The sequence below is a fragment of the Prionailurus bengalensis genome, chromosome A1 (assembly GCF_016509475.1).
Source record: "Prionailurus bengalensis isolate Pbe53 chromosome A1, Fcat_Pben_1.1_paternal_pri, whole genome shotgun sequence".
Lineage (NCBI taxonomy): Eukaryota > Metazoa > Chordata > Mammalia > Carnivora > Felidae > Prionailurus > Prionailurus bengalensis.
Window position 1 is genome coordinate 89,617,142 of NC_057343.1, and position 15,959 is coordinate 89,633,100.

General features: G+C 37.0%; 1 protein-coding gene across 1 annotated transcript in view; it reads right to left on the reverse strand.

The window, feature by feature from the left end:
- The window catches only part of LOC122479339 (vomeronasal type-1 receptor 90-like), a 33,536-nt gene extending 19,143 nt beyond the window's left edge, over window positions 1-14,393 (reverse strand). The window contains 7 exon segments of the mRNA XM_043573263.1: window positions 13,001-13,036; window positions 13,039-13,154; window positions 13,156-13,446; window positions 13,698-13,791; window positions 14,025-14,121; window positions 14,123-14,194; window positions 14,196-14,393. Of these exon segments, the coding sequence (XP_043429198.1) occupies window positions 13,001-13,036; window positions 13,039-13,154; window positions 13,156-13,446; window positions 13,698-13,791; window positions 14,025-14,121; window positions 14,123-14,194; window positions 14,196-14,393 (904 nt within the window).
- Between the last annotated feature and the right edge of the window lie 1,566 nt (window positions 14,394-15,959).

Genomic DNA, 15,959 nt, shown 5'->3' on the forward strand with positions numbered 1-15,959 from the left:
CTTCAGAAATGAAGAGAATCAGAGAAATATATTTCTAAAAGAAACTTATTGAAATAAAATGTGTGAGGGATTTTCAAACAAAATAAACCCAAGAAAATACAGATGTTAGGGCGCCTAGGTGGCTCAGTCGGTTAAGAACCCAACTCTTGGTTTCAGCTCAGGTCATGATCTCAAGGTTTTGTAAGTTTGGGCCCCATGTTGGGCTCTGCACTGGCAGTGATGAAGGATTCTCTCTCCCTCCTCTCTCTGCCCAACCCCACCTCCACAACTTGTTCTGTCTCTGTCTCAAAACAAATAAATAGGAAAATCCGATAGACTCCACCAGAAGTCTGCTAGAACTGATACATGAATTCAGCAAAGTTGCAGGATACAAAATCAATGTACAGAAATCAACTGCATTCTTATACACTAATAATGAAGCAAAAGAAAGACAAATAAAGAAACTGATCCCATTCACAATTGCACCAAGAAGTATAAAATACCTAGGAATAAATCTAACCAAAGATGTAAAAGATCTATATGCTGAAAACTATGGAAAGCTTATGAAGGAAATTGAAGAGGATATGAAGAAATGGAAAAACATTCCGTGCTCATGGATTGGAAGAATAAATATTGTCAAAATGTCAATACTACCCAAAGCTATCTACATATTCAATGCAATTCCAATCAAAATTGCACCAGCATTCTTCTCGAAACTAGAACAAGCAATCCTAAAATTCATATGGAACCACAAAAGGCCCCGAATAGCCAAAAGAATTTTGAAGAAGAAGACTAAAGCAGGAGGCATCACAATCCCAGACTTTAGCCTCTACTACAAAGCTGTAATCATCAAGACAGCATGGTATTGGCTCAAAAACAGACACATCGACCAATGGAATAGAATAGAAACCCCAGAACTAGACCCACAAATGTATGGCCAACTCATCTTTGACAAAGCAGGAAAGAATATCCAACGGAAAAAAGACAGTCTCTTTAACAAATGGTGCTGGGAGAACTGGACAACAACATGCAGAAGGTTCAAACTAGACCACTTTCTCACACCATTCACAAAAATAAACTCAAAATGGATAGAGAACCTGAATGTGAGACAGGAAACCATCAAAACCCTAGAGGATAAAGCAGGAAAAAACCTCTCTGACCTCAGCCGTAGCAATTTCTTACTCGACACATCCCCAAAGGCAAGGGAATTAAAAGCAAAAATGAACTACTGGGACCTTATGAAGATAAAAAGCTTCTGCACAGCAAAGGAAACAACCAACAAAACTAAAAGGCAACCAATGGAATGGGAAAAGATGTTTGCAAATGACATATCAGACAAAGGGTTAGTATCCAAAATCTATAAAGTGCTCACCAAACTCCACACCTGAAAAAAAAAATAACCCAGTGAAGAAATGGGCAGAAAACATGAATAGACACTTCTCTAAAGAAGACATCCGGATGGCCAACAGGCACATGAAAAGATGCTCAATGTTGCTCCTCATCAGGGAAATACAAATCAAAACCACACTCAGATATCACCTCACGCCAGTCAGAGTGGCCAAAATGAATAAATCAGGAGACTATAGATGCTGGAGAGGATGTGGAGAAACGGGAACCCTCTTGCACTGTTGGTGGGAATGCAAATTGGTGCAGCTGCTCTGGAAAGCAGTGTGGAGGTTCCTCAGAAAATTAAAAATAGACCTACCCTATGAGCCAGCAGTAGCACTGCTAGGAATTTACCCAAGGGATACAGGAGTACTGATGCATAGGGGCACTTGTACCCCAATGTATATAGTAGCACTCTCAACAATAGCCAAATTATGGAAAGAGCCTAAATGTCCATCAACTGATGAATGGATCAAGAAATTGTGGTTTATATACACAATGGAGTACTACATGGCAATGAGAAAGAATGAAATATGGCCCTTTGTAGCAATGTGGATGGAACTGGAGAGTGTGATGCTAAGTGAAATAAGCCATACAGAGAAAGACAGATACCATATGTTTTCACTGTTATGTGGATCCTGAGAAACTTAACAGAAACCCATGGGGGAGGGGAAGGAAAAAAAAAGAGGTTAGTGTGGAAGACAGCCAAAGCATAAGAGACTCTTAAAAACTGAGAACAAACTGAGGGTTGATGGGGGGTGGGAGGGAGTAGAGGGTGGGTGATGGGTATTGAAGAGGGCACCTTTTGGGATGAGCACTGGGTGTTGTATGGAAACCAATTTGACAATAAATTTCATATATTGGGAAAAAAAACAAATAAATAAACTTAAAAAAAAAGATAGATGAGACATGTAACACAAGAAGCAGAGATGAACAAAATTTACCAAATGGTGATTATTACTATAACTGCTGCTAATGCACCTGTAATTTTTAGTGTAATTTCTAGAAAAAAGTTTCTACAATGGAAGGAAAATTATAAAATCATCTGAAATAAAACTTTTGGATGATTTCAACCAAACCTGGGAGTTTGGAGGAGAAAAAGCAGAAAGGAGGGGAAGCTAAATAAAGGCAAGCTCAATATTTTTTTCTCATTCAGAAGTGACCAGCACTTCTAGACATTGAGAAAAAATATGTATAGATGTACAAATTGTTAAGGGTAATTATAGATAAAAATAGGTTATAGAGCTTTCACACCACTAGAGGGGGCACGAAGGAAGAAAAACTCCATGACCCATCTAGTCAGGAAAGAAAATAGACAAGAAGAAAGTGTGTTTCATAGGGATGTAAGACAGAGGAGAATAAGTCAAAAATCGGTAACCACAGTAAATGTGACAAATTAAGTTCTATTAAAATATGACGACTTTATCTTGTGGCAGAAAAAAATCTTATGTTCTTATAATAGATCATAATAATGATGGAAATAGCAGACACCAATTATATGCCAGACACTGTTCAAAATACACTACAGTGTATGTTAACTAACTTGAATTTAAACAAACAAACAAACAAGGGGTGCCTGGGTGGCTCAGTCGGTTAAGCATCTGATTTCGGCTCAGGTCATGATCTTATGGTCAATGAGTTTGAGCCCCACATCAGGCTCTGTGCTGACAGCTCAGAACTGGAGACTGCTTCAGATTCTTTGCCTCCCTCTCTCTCTCTCCCTGCCCCTTCCCTGATCATGCTCTGTCTATCTTTCTCTTTCAAAAATAAATAAACATTAAACAAATAGTATATTGTAACTTATTTAGAGTAATATCTAAAACAAGACCACAGAGAAAGTTTATAAACAAAGGGGTGGACAATCAAAAAGTATTCTTCCGAATAATTCTTCTATTAAAGAGGAAAACAAAACTACAATTACAGACTACTGATAATAAACAGCAATTAATAAACTATATGTGGGATATGGTCTACAGGATACATAGAGAATAATGACTAGACTTACATTTCATTTTTAGAAAGCAGGAGAAATACAAAATAAATGAGGTCACAGGCATATTAATCAAAATGTCAGAACAAGGATAATAAAATGTCTTCCCCCAAAAGTATGAAAGAAAAAAAATCTTAAAGATAAAAACAGCTATCAAAGAAATAGGAAATAATTTCAATAAAACAATAGATTTTTCTTTAAAAAGGCCAATAAAATAAAATTTTTAAAATGTTTATTTATTTTTGTGAGACAGAGAGAGACAGAGCCAAGTAAGGGAAGGACAGACAGAGAGGGAGACACAGAATCTGAAGCAGGCTCCAGGTTCTGAGCTGTCAGTACAGAGCCTGATGTGGGGCTCGAACCCACAAACAGTGAGATCATGACCTGAGCCAAACTCAGATGCTTACGTGACTGAGCCTCCCAGGTGCCCCCAATAAAATAAACTTTTTAGCAATACTTTGAAAGAGAGAAGGAAGGAAGAAAGGGGGTGGCACATTAATATCAGAGACAAAAGGAACAGTTATAGAGTTTTAAAAATCATGAGATTATCATTTTTGTTGCTTTTAAGCCTGCCCCCCTGATCTGATTATTAAGTGGTTGGTGGAACCCAAGGTAAAGTGAGTGGGGGCACGAAAGTAGATGGCACTGACAGAGGTGGTGCTGAGAGTTGGGACCCATGGCTGCAGAAATGTTTATGGACCATGCACAGCTTTTGGAGCTCAAACTCTGAGGTTTTAGAAGTGCTCAACTTTCTCTGGAGCAAGGCCATGGAGTATGCTCCTGGGGAGGAGGGAACTGGTCTTGGAGTGCATAGCATGGTGTAGACACCTCTGGGGTGCTCTGAGAGACAACAGTCCCCTTCCAGAAGTACTTTTGGAAGAGTTTATTGCCTCCCCAAAGATAAAATACGCTTCAGGTACCAGACAAAGGCCTTTCATCAGCAGGATGGAGAGGCTCTATTCTGGAGGATCACAGTTCAATAAATGCTGAAGTCAACGACAAGGAAAATTTGGACAACACTCAAATACATGGAGGTAAAAGAACATCTTACTAAAGAATGAATTGGTTAACCAGGAAATTAAAGAAGAATTTTAAAAATACATGCAAACCAATGAAAATAAAAACACAACAGTCCAAACCCTTTAGGATGCAGCATAGGCAGTCCTGAGAGAAAAGTATATTGCAATTCAAGCCTGTCTCAAGAAGCAAGAAAGGTCCCAAATACACAGTATAACCTTACACCTAAAGGATCTAGAAAAGGAACAGCAAATAAAGCCTAAAGCCAGCATAAGAAGGCAAATAATAAAGATTAGAGAAGAAAAAAATGATATAGAAATAAAAACAAACAGTACAACAGATCAATAAAACCAAGAGCTGGTTCCTCAAAAGAATAAACAAAACTGAAAAACCCCTAGCCAGACTTATCAAAAAGAAAAGAGAAAGGACCCAAATAGATAAAATCACAAATGAAAGAGGAGAGATCACAGCCAACACTACAGAAATCAAACAATTATAAGAGAATACTATGAAAAATTATATGCCAATAAACTGGGAAATCTGGCAAAAATGCACAAATTCCTAGAAATTCACACTCTACTAAAGCTGAGACAGGAAGAAACAGAAAATTTGAAAAAACCCATAACCAGCAAAAAAATTGAATCAGTTGTCAAAGATCTCCCGACAAACCAGATTCCTGGGCCTGATGGCTTCCCAGGGGAATTCTACCAGATATTTAAAGAACAGTTAATGTCTATTCTTCTCAAAATGTTCCAAAAAATAGAAATGGAAGGAAAACTTCCAAACTCACTCTACAAAGCCAGCATTACCTTGGTTCCAAAACCAAAGACCCAGCTAAATAGGAGAATTACAGGCCAGTATCCCTGATGAACATGGATGCAAAAATTCTCAAGAAGATACTAGCAAATCGAATTCAACAGTACATTATAAGAATTACTCATCATGATCAAGTGGTATTCATTCCTGGGCTGCAGGGCTGGTTCAATATTTGCAAACCAATCAAAGTGATACACCACGTTAATAAAAGAAAAGATAAGAACCATAAGTGGTCCTTTCAATAGATGCAGAAAGAGCATTTGACAAAATACAGCATTCATTCTTGATAAAAACTCTCAACAAAGTAGGGATCGATGGAACATACCTCAGCATCATAAAGGCCATATACGAAAGACCCATAGCTAATGTCATCCTCCATGGGGAAAAACTGAGAGCCTTTCCACTATGGTCAGGAACATGACAAGTGTGTCCATTCTCACCATTCATATTTAACATAGTACTGGAAGTCTAGCCTCAGCAGTCAGATAACATAAAGAAATAAAAGTCATCCAAATCAACGAGGAAGAAGTCAACCCTGACTATTTGCTAATGGCATGATATTCTGTGTATAAAACCCAAAAGATTCCACCAAAACATTGCTAGAACTAATACATGAATTCAGCAATGCCGCAGGATATAAAATCAACATGCAGAAATGTGCTGCATTTCTATACACCAATAATGAAGCAGAAGAAAAAGAAATCATGGAATTGATCCCATCTACAATTGCACCAAACACAATAAGATACCTAGAAATAAACCTAACTAAAACAGTAAAAGATCTGTATGCTGAAAACTATAACTTAATGAAAGAAATTGAAGAGGATGCAAAGAAATAAAAAAGTATTCCATGTTCATGTATTGGAAAAACAAACACAAATAGACATGTGATAGATAGATGATAGATAGATGATAGATAAATAGATGATAGAGAGATAAACAGATAGACAGGTAAATGTTAAATAAATCTGTTAAATACCCAAAACAGCCTATAGCTTTAATGCAATCTCTATCAAAATACCATCAGAATTTCTCACAGAGCTAGAACAAACAATCCTAAATTTTTTTTGGAACCATAAAGACCCCGAATAGCCAAAGCAATCCTGAAAAAGAAAAAATGAAACTGGAGGCATCACAATTCCGAATTTCAAGCTATATTACAAAGGTGTAGTTATCAAGACAGTATGGTAATGGCCCAAAAACAGACACATAGATCAATGGAACAGAATAGAGGATCCAGAAATTGACCTAGAACTATATGGTAAACTCATCTGTAACAAAGCAGGAAGGAATATCCACTGGAAAAATGCCAGTCTCTTCAAAAAATGGTAATGGGAAAACTGGACAGTTACACACAGAAGAATGAAACTGGGCCAATTTATTACACCATGCACAAAACTAAATTCAAAATGGATGAAAGCCATCAAAATCCTAGAGGAGAACACAGGAAGCAACCTCTTTGACCTCAGTGATAGCAGGTTCTTACTAGACATCTCGCTGAAGGCAAGGGAAACAAAAGCAAACACGAACTATTGGTACTTCATCAAAATAAAAAGCTGCGGCACAGCAAATGATACAGTCAACAAAACTAAAAGACAACCTACAGAATAGGAGAAGATAATTGCAAGTGACATATCTGATAAAGGGTTAGTATCCAATATGTATAAAAAACTGATTAAACTCAACACCCAAAACACAAATAATTCAGTTAAGATATAGGCAGAAGTCAAGAATAGACATTTTTCCAAAGAAGACATCTAGATGGCTAACAGACACATGAAAAGATGCTTGACATCATTCATCATCAGGGAAATACAAATCAATACAATGATGAGATACTGACTAACACCTGTCAGAATGGCTAAAACTAACAGCACAAGAAATAACAGGTGTTGGTGAGGATGCAGAAAAAGGGGAGCCCTCTAAAACTGGTGTAGCCACTCTGGGGAACAGTATGGTGGTTCCTCAAAAAATTCAAAATAGAACTATCCTACGACCTAGCAATTGCACTATTAGGTATTTACCCTAAGGATACAAAAATACAGATTCAAAGGGGTACATGCACCCTGATGTTTGTAACAGCATTATCAACAAAGCCAAACAGTGGAGAGAGCCTAAATGTCCATCGACTGATGAATGATAAAGAAGATGTGGCATACATATAAAATGGAATATTATTCGGCCACCAAAAGAAGGAAATCTTGCCATTTGCAATGATGTGGATAGGGCTAGAATGTATTATGCTAAGTGAAATAAGCCACTCACAGACAAATACTATCTGATTTCACTCATGTGGCATTTAAGAAGCAAAACAGGTGAATATATGGGAAGGAGAAAAATAAGAGTGATACAGACCACAAGAGACTCTTAGTGATAGAGAAAAAAATGAGGGTTGATGGAGAGAAGTGGGTGGGAGATGGGCTAGATGGGTGATGGGTATTGAGGAGGGCACTTGTGATGAGCACTGAGTGTTGTATGTAAGTGATGAATCACTAAATTCTACTCTTGAAACCAATATTGCAGTGTATGTTAACTAACTACAATTTAAATAAAAATATATAATTTTGAGATTTTTTATTCTTAGTGTATAATAATTCTACTAATTTTGTATGTTGCTCTTCTATACTCCAATTTGTACAACTAACTTGTTAGTTTTAGTGGGTTTTTCCTGATTAACCTTGCAAATAGTATGTAAAAGATAATGTCATCTGCATAGGTTTCCAATCTGGAAGCCATTTGTTTCTTCATGTTACATGGTATTCTATTCAGTATAATTTTGGATAGAAGTGGTGTAATTGGACATTCTTCTCTTGGTCATAAACTGTAGCATAAAATACATGCACTTGTTATTTTTAATGGTTTTATAGTATCCCATCTGCAAATAGTGACAGTTTGACTTCTTCCTTTCTACTATGGGTGCCTTTCGCTGTGGCCAGGACTTCAGTACTATGTTGAATAAAAGTAGTGAGAGTGGACATCCTTGTCTTCTCCCTTACCTTAGGGGAAAGTTCTCAGTTTTTCCCCATTGAGGATGATTTTCACTGTGGGTAATTTGTATATGGCTTTTATTATGTTGAGGTATGTCCTCTCCAAACCTATTTTGTTTAGAGTATTTATTATAAACTTATTTTGAATTTCGTCAAATGATTTTCCTGCATCTATTTATTTATTTATTTTATTTTTTATATGAAATTTATTGACAAATTGGTTTCCATACAACACCCAGTGCTCATCTCAAAAGGTGCCCTCCTCAATACCCATCACCCACCCTCTCCTCCCTCCCACTCCCCATCAACCCCCAGTTTGTTCTCAGTTTTCAACAGTCTCTTATGCTTTGGCTCTCTCGCACCCTAACCTCTTTTTTTTTTTCCTTCCCCTCCCCCATGGGTTCCTGTTTAAGTTTCTCAGGATCCACATAAGAGTGAAACCATATGGTATCTGTCTTTCTCTGTATGGCTTATTTCACTTAGCATCACACTCTCCAGTTCCATCCACGTTGCTACAAAAGGCCATATTTCATTTTTTCTCATTGCCACGTAATATTCCATTGTGTATATAAACCACAATTTCTTTATCCATTCATCAGTTGATGGACATTTAGGCTCTTTCCATAATTTGGCTATTGTTGAGAGTGCTGCTATGAACATTGGGGTACAAGTGGCCCTATGCATCAGTACTCCTGTATCCCTTGGGTAAATTCCTAGCAGTGCTACTGCTGGCTCATAGGGTAGGTCTATTTTTAATTTTCTGAGGAACCTCCACACTGCTTTCCAGAGCAGCTGCACCAATTTGCATTCCCACCAACAGTGCAAGAGGGTTCCCATTTCTCCACATCCTCTACAGCATCTATAGTCTCCTGATTTGTTCATTTTGGCCACTCTGACTGGCGTGAGGTGATACCTGAGTGTGGTTTCCAACATTCGCAAATCAATCAACGTGATACATCACATTAACAAAAAAAAAGATAAGAACCATATGATCCTGTCAATCGATGCAGAAAAGGCCTTTGACAAAATCCAGCACCCTTTCTTAATAAAAACCCTTGAGAAAGTCGGGATAGAAGGAACATACTTAAAGATCATAAAAGCCATTTATGAAAAGCCCACAGCTAACATCATCCTCAATGGGGAAAAACTGAGAGCTTTTTCCCTGAGATCAGGAACACGACAGGGATGCCCACTCTCACCGCTGTTGTTTAACATAGTGCTGGAAGTTCTAGCATCAGCAATCAGACAACAAAAGGAAATCAAAGGCATCAAAATTGGCAAAGATGAAGTCAAGCTTTCGCTTTTTGCAGATGACATGATATTATACATGGAAAATCCGATAGACTCCACCAAAAGTCTGCTAGAACTGATACATGAATTCAGCAAAGTTGCAGGATACAAAATCAATGTACAGAAATCAGTTGCATTCTTATACACTAACAATGAAGCAACAGAAAGACAAATAAAGAAACTGATCCCATTCACAATTGCACCAAGAAGCATAAAATACCTAGGAATAAATCTAACCAAAGATGTAAAGGATCTGTATGCTGAAAACTATAGAAAGCTTATGAAGGAAATTGAAGAAGATTTAAAGAAATGGAAAGACATTCCCTGCTCATGGATTGGAAAAATAAATATTGTCAAAATGTCAATACTACCCAAAGCTATCTACACATTCAATGCAATCCCAATCAAAATTGCACCAGCATTCTTCTCGAAACTAGAACAAGCAATCCTAAAATTCATATGGAACCACAAAAGGCCCCGAATAGCCAAAGGAATTTTGAAGAAGAAGACCAAAGCAGGAGGCATCACAATCCCAGACTTTAGCCTCTACTACAAAGCTGTCATCATCAAGACAGAATGGTATTGGCACAAAAACAGACACATAGGCCAATGGAATAGAATAGAAACCCCAGAACTAGACCCACAAACGTATGGCCAACTCATCTTTGACAAAGCAGGAAAGAACATCCAATGGAAAAAAGACAACCTCTTTAACAAATGGTGCTGGGAGAACTGGACAACAACATGCAGAAGGTTGAAACTAGACCACTTTCTCACACCATTCACAAAAATAAACTCAAAATGGATAAAGGACCTAAATGTGAGACAGGAAACCATCAAAACCTTAGAGGAGAAAGCAGGAAAAGACCTCTCTGACCTCAGCCGTAGCAATCTCTTACTCGACACATCCCCAAAGGCAAGGGAATTAAAAGCAAAAGTGAATTACTGGGACCTTATGAAGATAAAAAGCTTCTGCACAGCAAAGGAAACAACCAACAAAACTAAAAGGCAACCAATGGAATGGGAAAAGATATTTACAAATGACATATCGGACAAAGGGCTAGTATCTAAAATCTATAAAGAGCTCACCAAACTCCACTCGTGAAAAACAAATAACCCAGTGAAGAAATGGGCAGAAAACATGAATAGACATTTCTCTAAAGAAGACATCCGGATGGCCAACAGGCACATGAAAAGATGTTCAGCGTCGCTCCTTATCAGGGAAATACAAATCAAAACCACACTCAGGTATCTCTTGCATCTATTTAAATGAGCATATGATTTTATCATTTGTTTTTTTTAGTGTGCTCTACCAAATTGATTGATTTGTGACTGTGTGTCATCCTTGCATCTGTGGAATAAATCCCACTTGATTGTGGTGGGCAATCCTTTTAACAGAAACAGCCCAAATGTCCATCAGTAGAAGAATGGATAAGGGAAATGTAATATAGATCTTCATTTCACATGATATACAATGGAATACTACTCAGTCATAATAAAGGATGAAATTTTGCCATTTGTGACAACATGGATGGACCCAGAGGGTATTATGCTAAATGAAATAAGTCACTATATAATTTCACTTATATGTGGAATCTAAAAAGCAAAAGAAATGAATAACCAAACAAAAAGTACAATTACACATATAACTACAGAGAAAAAGTGATGGTTGCCAAGACAGAGATAGTTGGGGCGTGGCAAAATGGGTGAAGGGGAAGTGGGAGAAATAAGCTCCTGGTCACACAATGTCATGAGAATAAAAGTTACAGCAGAAGGAATACAGTCAATTGTATTTTAATAGTGTTGCATGGTCACAGATGGTAACTATACTTGTAGTGAGCACAGCATAATGACATATAGAGTTGTTGAGTCACTATGTTACGCACCTGAAACTAATGTAACATTGTTTATTTACTATATTTAAATAAGCTTTAAAAATAAAAAAATAAAACACCTGTTTATTCATGATTAAATATTACATTAGCTGTACATGATTCTTAGATGTGCTTTGGTAGATATAAACAGTTCCCTTATACAGCTAGTTATCTGAGGGTTTTTAAATGATCAGCTTCGGGTGTTGTATGTAAGTGATGAATCACTAAATTCTATACCTGAAACTAATATTACACTGTATGTTAACTAACTGGAATTTAAATAAAAACTTGGGGAAAAATAAAATAAAATAAAAATAAAATGATCAGGTCTTTGTTTTGTCAAATGTTTTTTATATTTATTGAAATAATTATTTTCAGTCCTATAATTTACCAATATTATGCATTACATTAATTGAGTTTTGGATTTTAAACCAAATTTACATTTTAAAGATAATCCTACTTGTTCATAATGTGTAATTATTTTTATACACTGGTGGATTCAGTTTACACATTATTTTTGGAAAGTGGATGTGCCTATGTTCATGAAATACATGGTCTGTAGGTTACTTGTGATGGTGTTGCTCGTTCTATTATCTGGATAATAACTGGCCTCATAAAATAAACTGGTAAATGAATTGGGAAATTTCCCAGTTCTTCCCCACTTTTGAAGTGTTTATAAAGGGCTGGTAAATATTCCTTATTAAATGTTTGATAACTTTATCAGTGAGCCCATAGGGTCTGGGTTTTTCTTTGTGAAATATTTCCCTAATCTCTTTACTTGCTACAGGTCTATTCATGTGTTCTATCCCCTCCCGAGTTTACTTAGATTATTTGTACCTATGTAGGAATTTAATTCTAATTGGTAGTATTCTTTGTTTCTAAGTTTCCGTGCAAATTGAGATGGAAAAACAAAGAGTAATAATGTAGGAGAATGAGACTTTGGGGGCAATTTATGAGTACCACTGTCACAGATTATAAAATTGTAGGAAGAAGAATATACCTACCACTCCTTTTTCTTTTAAGTTTTTTTTTTTTTTTTTGAGAGAGAGGACGTAGGAGGGGCAGAGAGAGCAGGAGAGAGAGAGAGAGAGAGAGAGAGAGAGAGAGAGAGAGAGAGAGAATCCTAAGCAGGCTTTTCACTATTACCACAGATCCCGATGTGGTGTTCAAACTCATGAACGGTGAGATCATGACCTGATCCGAAACCAAGAGTCAGACGCCTAACCAACTGAGCTACCCAGGCGCCCCATATACCTATCACTTCTGTGATTACTACTCATATTTATTGTTTGGGACAAAGAAAGTACAGAATAAAAACAAATAGGGAAATATCCCATTTCATTTTGGATTTTATCAAGACTGTGGACTAACTCTACCTTCTTTTTTGCATCAATAGTTAGGGCACAAAAATGAGTTTAAATATAATTATATAAAAATGGCATAGTAAATAAAGAATGGCATTGTGAAATTAATAATATTGTGATATTGTGATATGAAAATTTAAAAAGCTAGAGTGTTTAACAATTACACACGAGTTAGGCAATATCTAAACATATACACATAGACAAAATACCAAAGAATTTAGTGTATAAAATAAAAATTTATTAAAGAGAAAATAAGTTTTTGGATAATTATTTCATGAATAAGTTGTTTAAAATTGATTGTAATTTTGCCACATTTTTGCAACATATTTTTATTCTTTTGTGAGAACTAATTAGTACCAAAGGACTGACAGTGGCATAGACATTGCCCCAAATCTTCTGGCAATCTAGGATGATGGTGACACACACCCATAACAGGATTACAGATGATGAAGTCCACCCAATACACAATCACAAAGAAACTCACCAACAACAGGATGGTCTGGTTGGCTCTTTCCTTTGGGGAGACTCTTGAGGAGAGGCTGGTGCTGTGAAGGTCCTGGCACCACTTCTGATGCCTGAACAAGTGAGTCACCATGTATGTACTTGAGAGAAGCATGACTTTTATGAAGTAGACATCCCTATATAATGTCAAAGTGAAAAACAGTGCCTTGATGCTGGAGGTTATAGGGAAAAGTGAACAGTATTTACTGACTTTCAGTAGACTGGTCTGGGTCACATTAGAACATGCAACAGTAGGGGCACCTGGGTGGCTCATCTGGTTAAGGGTCTGACTTTGGCTCAGGTCATGATCTTGCAGTTCATGGGTTCAAGTCCCGCATTGGGCTCTGTGCTGACAGTTCAGAGCCTGGAGCCTGTTTCGGATTCTGTGTCTCCCTCTCTGTCCCTTCCCGACTCGTGCTCAGTCGTCTTCTCTCTCTCTCTCTCTCTCTCTCTCTCTCAAAAATAAAAAAAAATATTTAAAAATTTTAAAGAAGATGCAACTGTAAAAAAGATGGGATTAATACTGAGAGACGAACCGAGAAACCACAAGATGATGAAGGAATGGAAGATGTTATTTGTGCATTTATGTTTAAATTTTTTTTTTCAACGTTTATTTATTTTTGGGACAAAGAGAGACAGAGCATGAACAGGGGAGGGGCAGAGAGAGAGAGGGAGACACAGAATCAGAAACAGGCTCCAGGCTCTGAGCCATCAGCCCAGAGCCCGACGCGGGGCTCGAACTCACAGACCGCGAGATCGTGACCTGGCTGAAGTCGGACGCTCAACCGACTGCGCCACCCAGGCGCCCCTGTGCATTTATGTTTAAATCTACCCAACCAGGAGGTGATAGGGCTGATTGTAATGGCCTGGATTATGCTCAGGAAGTAGGTGATGCAGATGGAGAGAACTCTCATCAAATCTGCTCGTGTAGAATAAAGCCTTACATTTGAAATCATTCAGAAAGTTTGGTAATTCAAACAGCTCTAGACAACAAAAACAGTATAGTGAAGAGTTTCATTATGTGGACAAAGGCCAAGTGACAGATGATCAGGTCAGTGGGCTTAGGTCTGTGATCCAGAAGGAATGTGAAGATGTGGAAGAGGAGGAAGGTGTTGGCTAAGATTCCAATGCCAACTTGTAAAAATTGACATAATTTAATAGTAACATGCATGGAAAGTGCAATCATCATAGTGGAAAAGAAGAAATGAATTTTGTACATCTAGAAAAAAAGACCTCACACCATCCATGTTATTTATGCTATAGTCAAAATCATCACCATTTTTTTTATTTCACCTAGTTAATCAGTAAACCTATGTTGTATAAAGTCTTAGAAATACAGTCTCAACATTATTTCTACATCAAATTGAGTATCTATATCTATCTACAATCTATCATCTATCATCATCTATCATCATCATCATCATCATCAAGAAATCTCACACAACATACTCTCAATCATGCCAGAATAATGTAATAATGTGTACCCATTTCCCATACTCCCGTGATACATGCATTTCCCCTTCTCCTTCTCCTTCTCCTTCTTCCTCCTCTTCTTCTTCTCCTTCTTTTCCTCCTTCCCCTTCTTCCTCTTCCTCTTCTTTTTGCTTTACTGTTCTGTGTTTTGCTTTACTATTCTGTAAATATCATAATTTAGCCTATCTTATATTCAGCACCAATAATAGTAATGGCCATATAAAGGACTCATAGGTGTTTGTATAGTTGAACTGAAGTAAACTTTATGCTACTGGGGAAAAAAATCACCAAAACAGACAATTAAGAAAAAAATAATGTCCAAGAGGGAGGGAAGCAAACCACAAGAGACTCTTAAATACAGAGAATAAACTGAGGGTGAATGGGGGGGGGCAGGGGGAGGGGAAAATGGGTGATGGGCATTGAGGAGGGCACTTGTTGGGATGAGCACTGGATGTTGTATGTAAGTAAATTTGACAATAAATAAATAAATTGACAAAAAAAAAAAGAAAAAGAATGTCCAAATAAGTCTTCCAACACATACTGTGGCACTTTCTCTTCTTCCTCTTTCCTCCTTTCATAATACATGAAAAATTATATGTAAATAAATTGAACAATGTGGAATAAATTGATAAATTATGGGAAACATATAATCTTCCAAACTGAATCAGGAAAAAAATAGAAAACTTCAATTTTTTCATAATGAAATTGAATCAGTAATAAAAAAAATCTCTCAAAAAACAGTCTCCAGGACAATGTAGATTCAGAGGTGAATTCTACCAAACATTAAATTTTTTAAAATGTTTATTTTTAGTTTTGATAGAGAGACAGAGAAAGTGGAGGAGGGGCAGAGAGTGGGAGACAGAGTCCAAAGCAGACTCCAGGCTCTGAGCTGTCAGCACAGAGCCTGAAGCAGGGCTCGAACTCACAAACCTCAAGATTATGACCTGAACTGAAATTGGATGCTTAACCACCTGAGTCACACAGGTGCCCCATCCAACAAGCATTTAAAGACAAGTTAGTACTTATTATTCTCAAATTATCCCAAAAAATAGAAAAGGAAAGAAAACTTACAAATTAATTCTACAAGGCCAAAATTACAGTTACCTACACCAGACAAAAACACTACAAAAACAAAATAAAAGGAAACTATAGCCCCAAATCTCTGATGATTATAGATGCAAAAAAATCCTCAAAAAAATATTAGCAAACAGAATTCAGCACTGCATTAAAAAATAATTTACCACCATCAAATGGGATTTATTTTAGAGATGCAAAAGTGCTT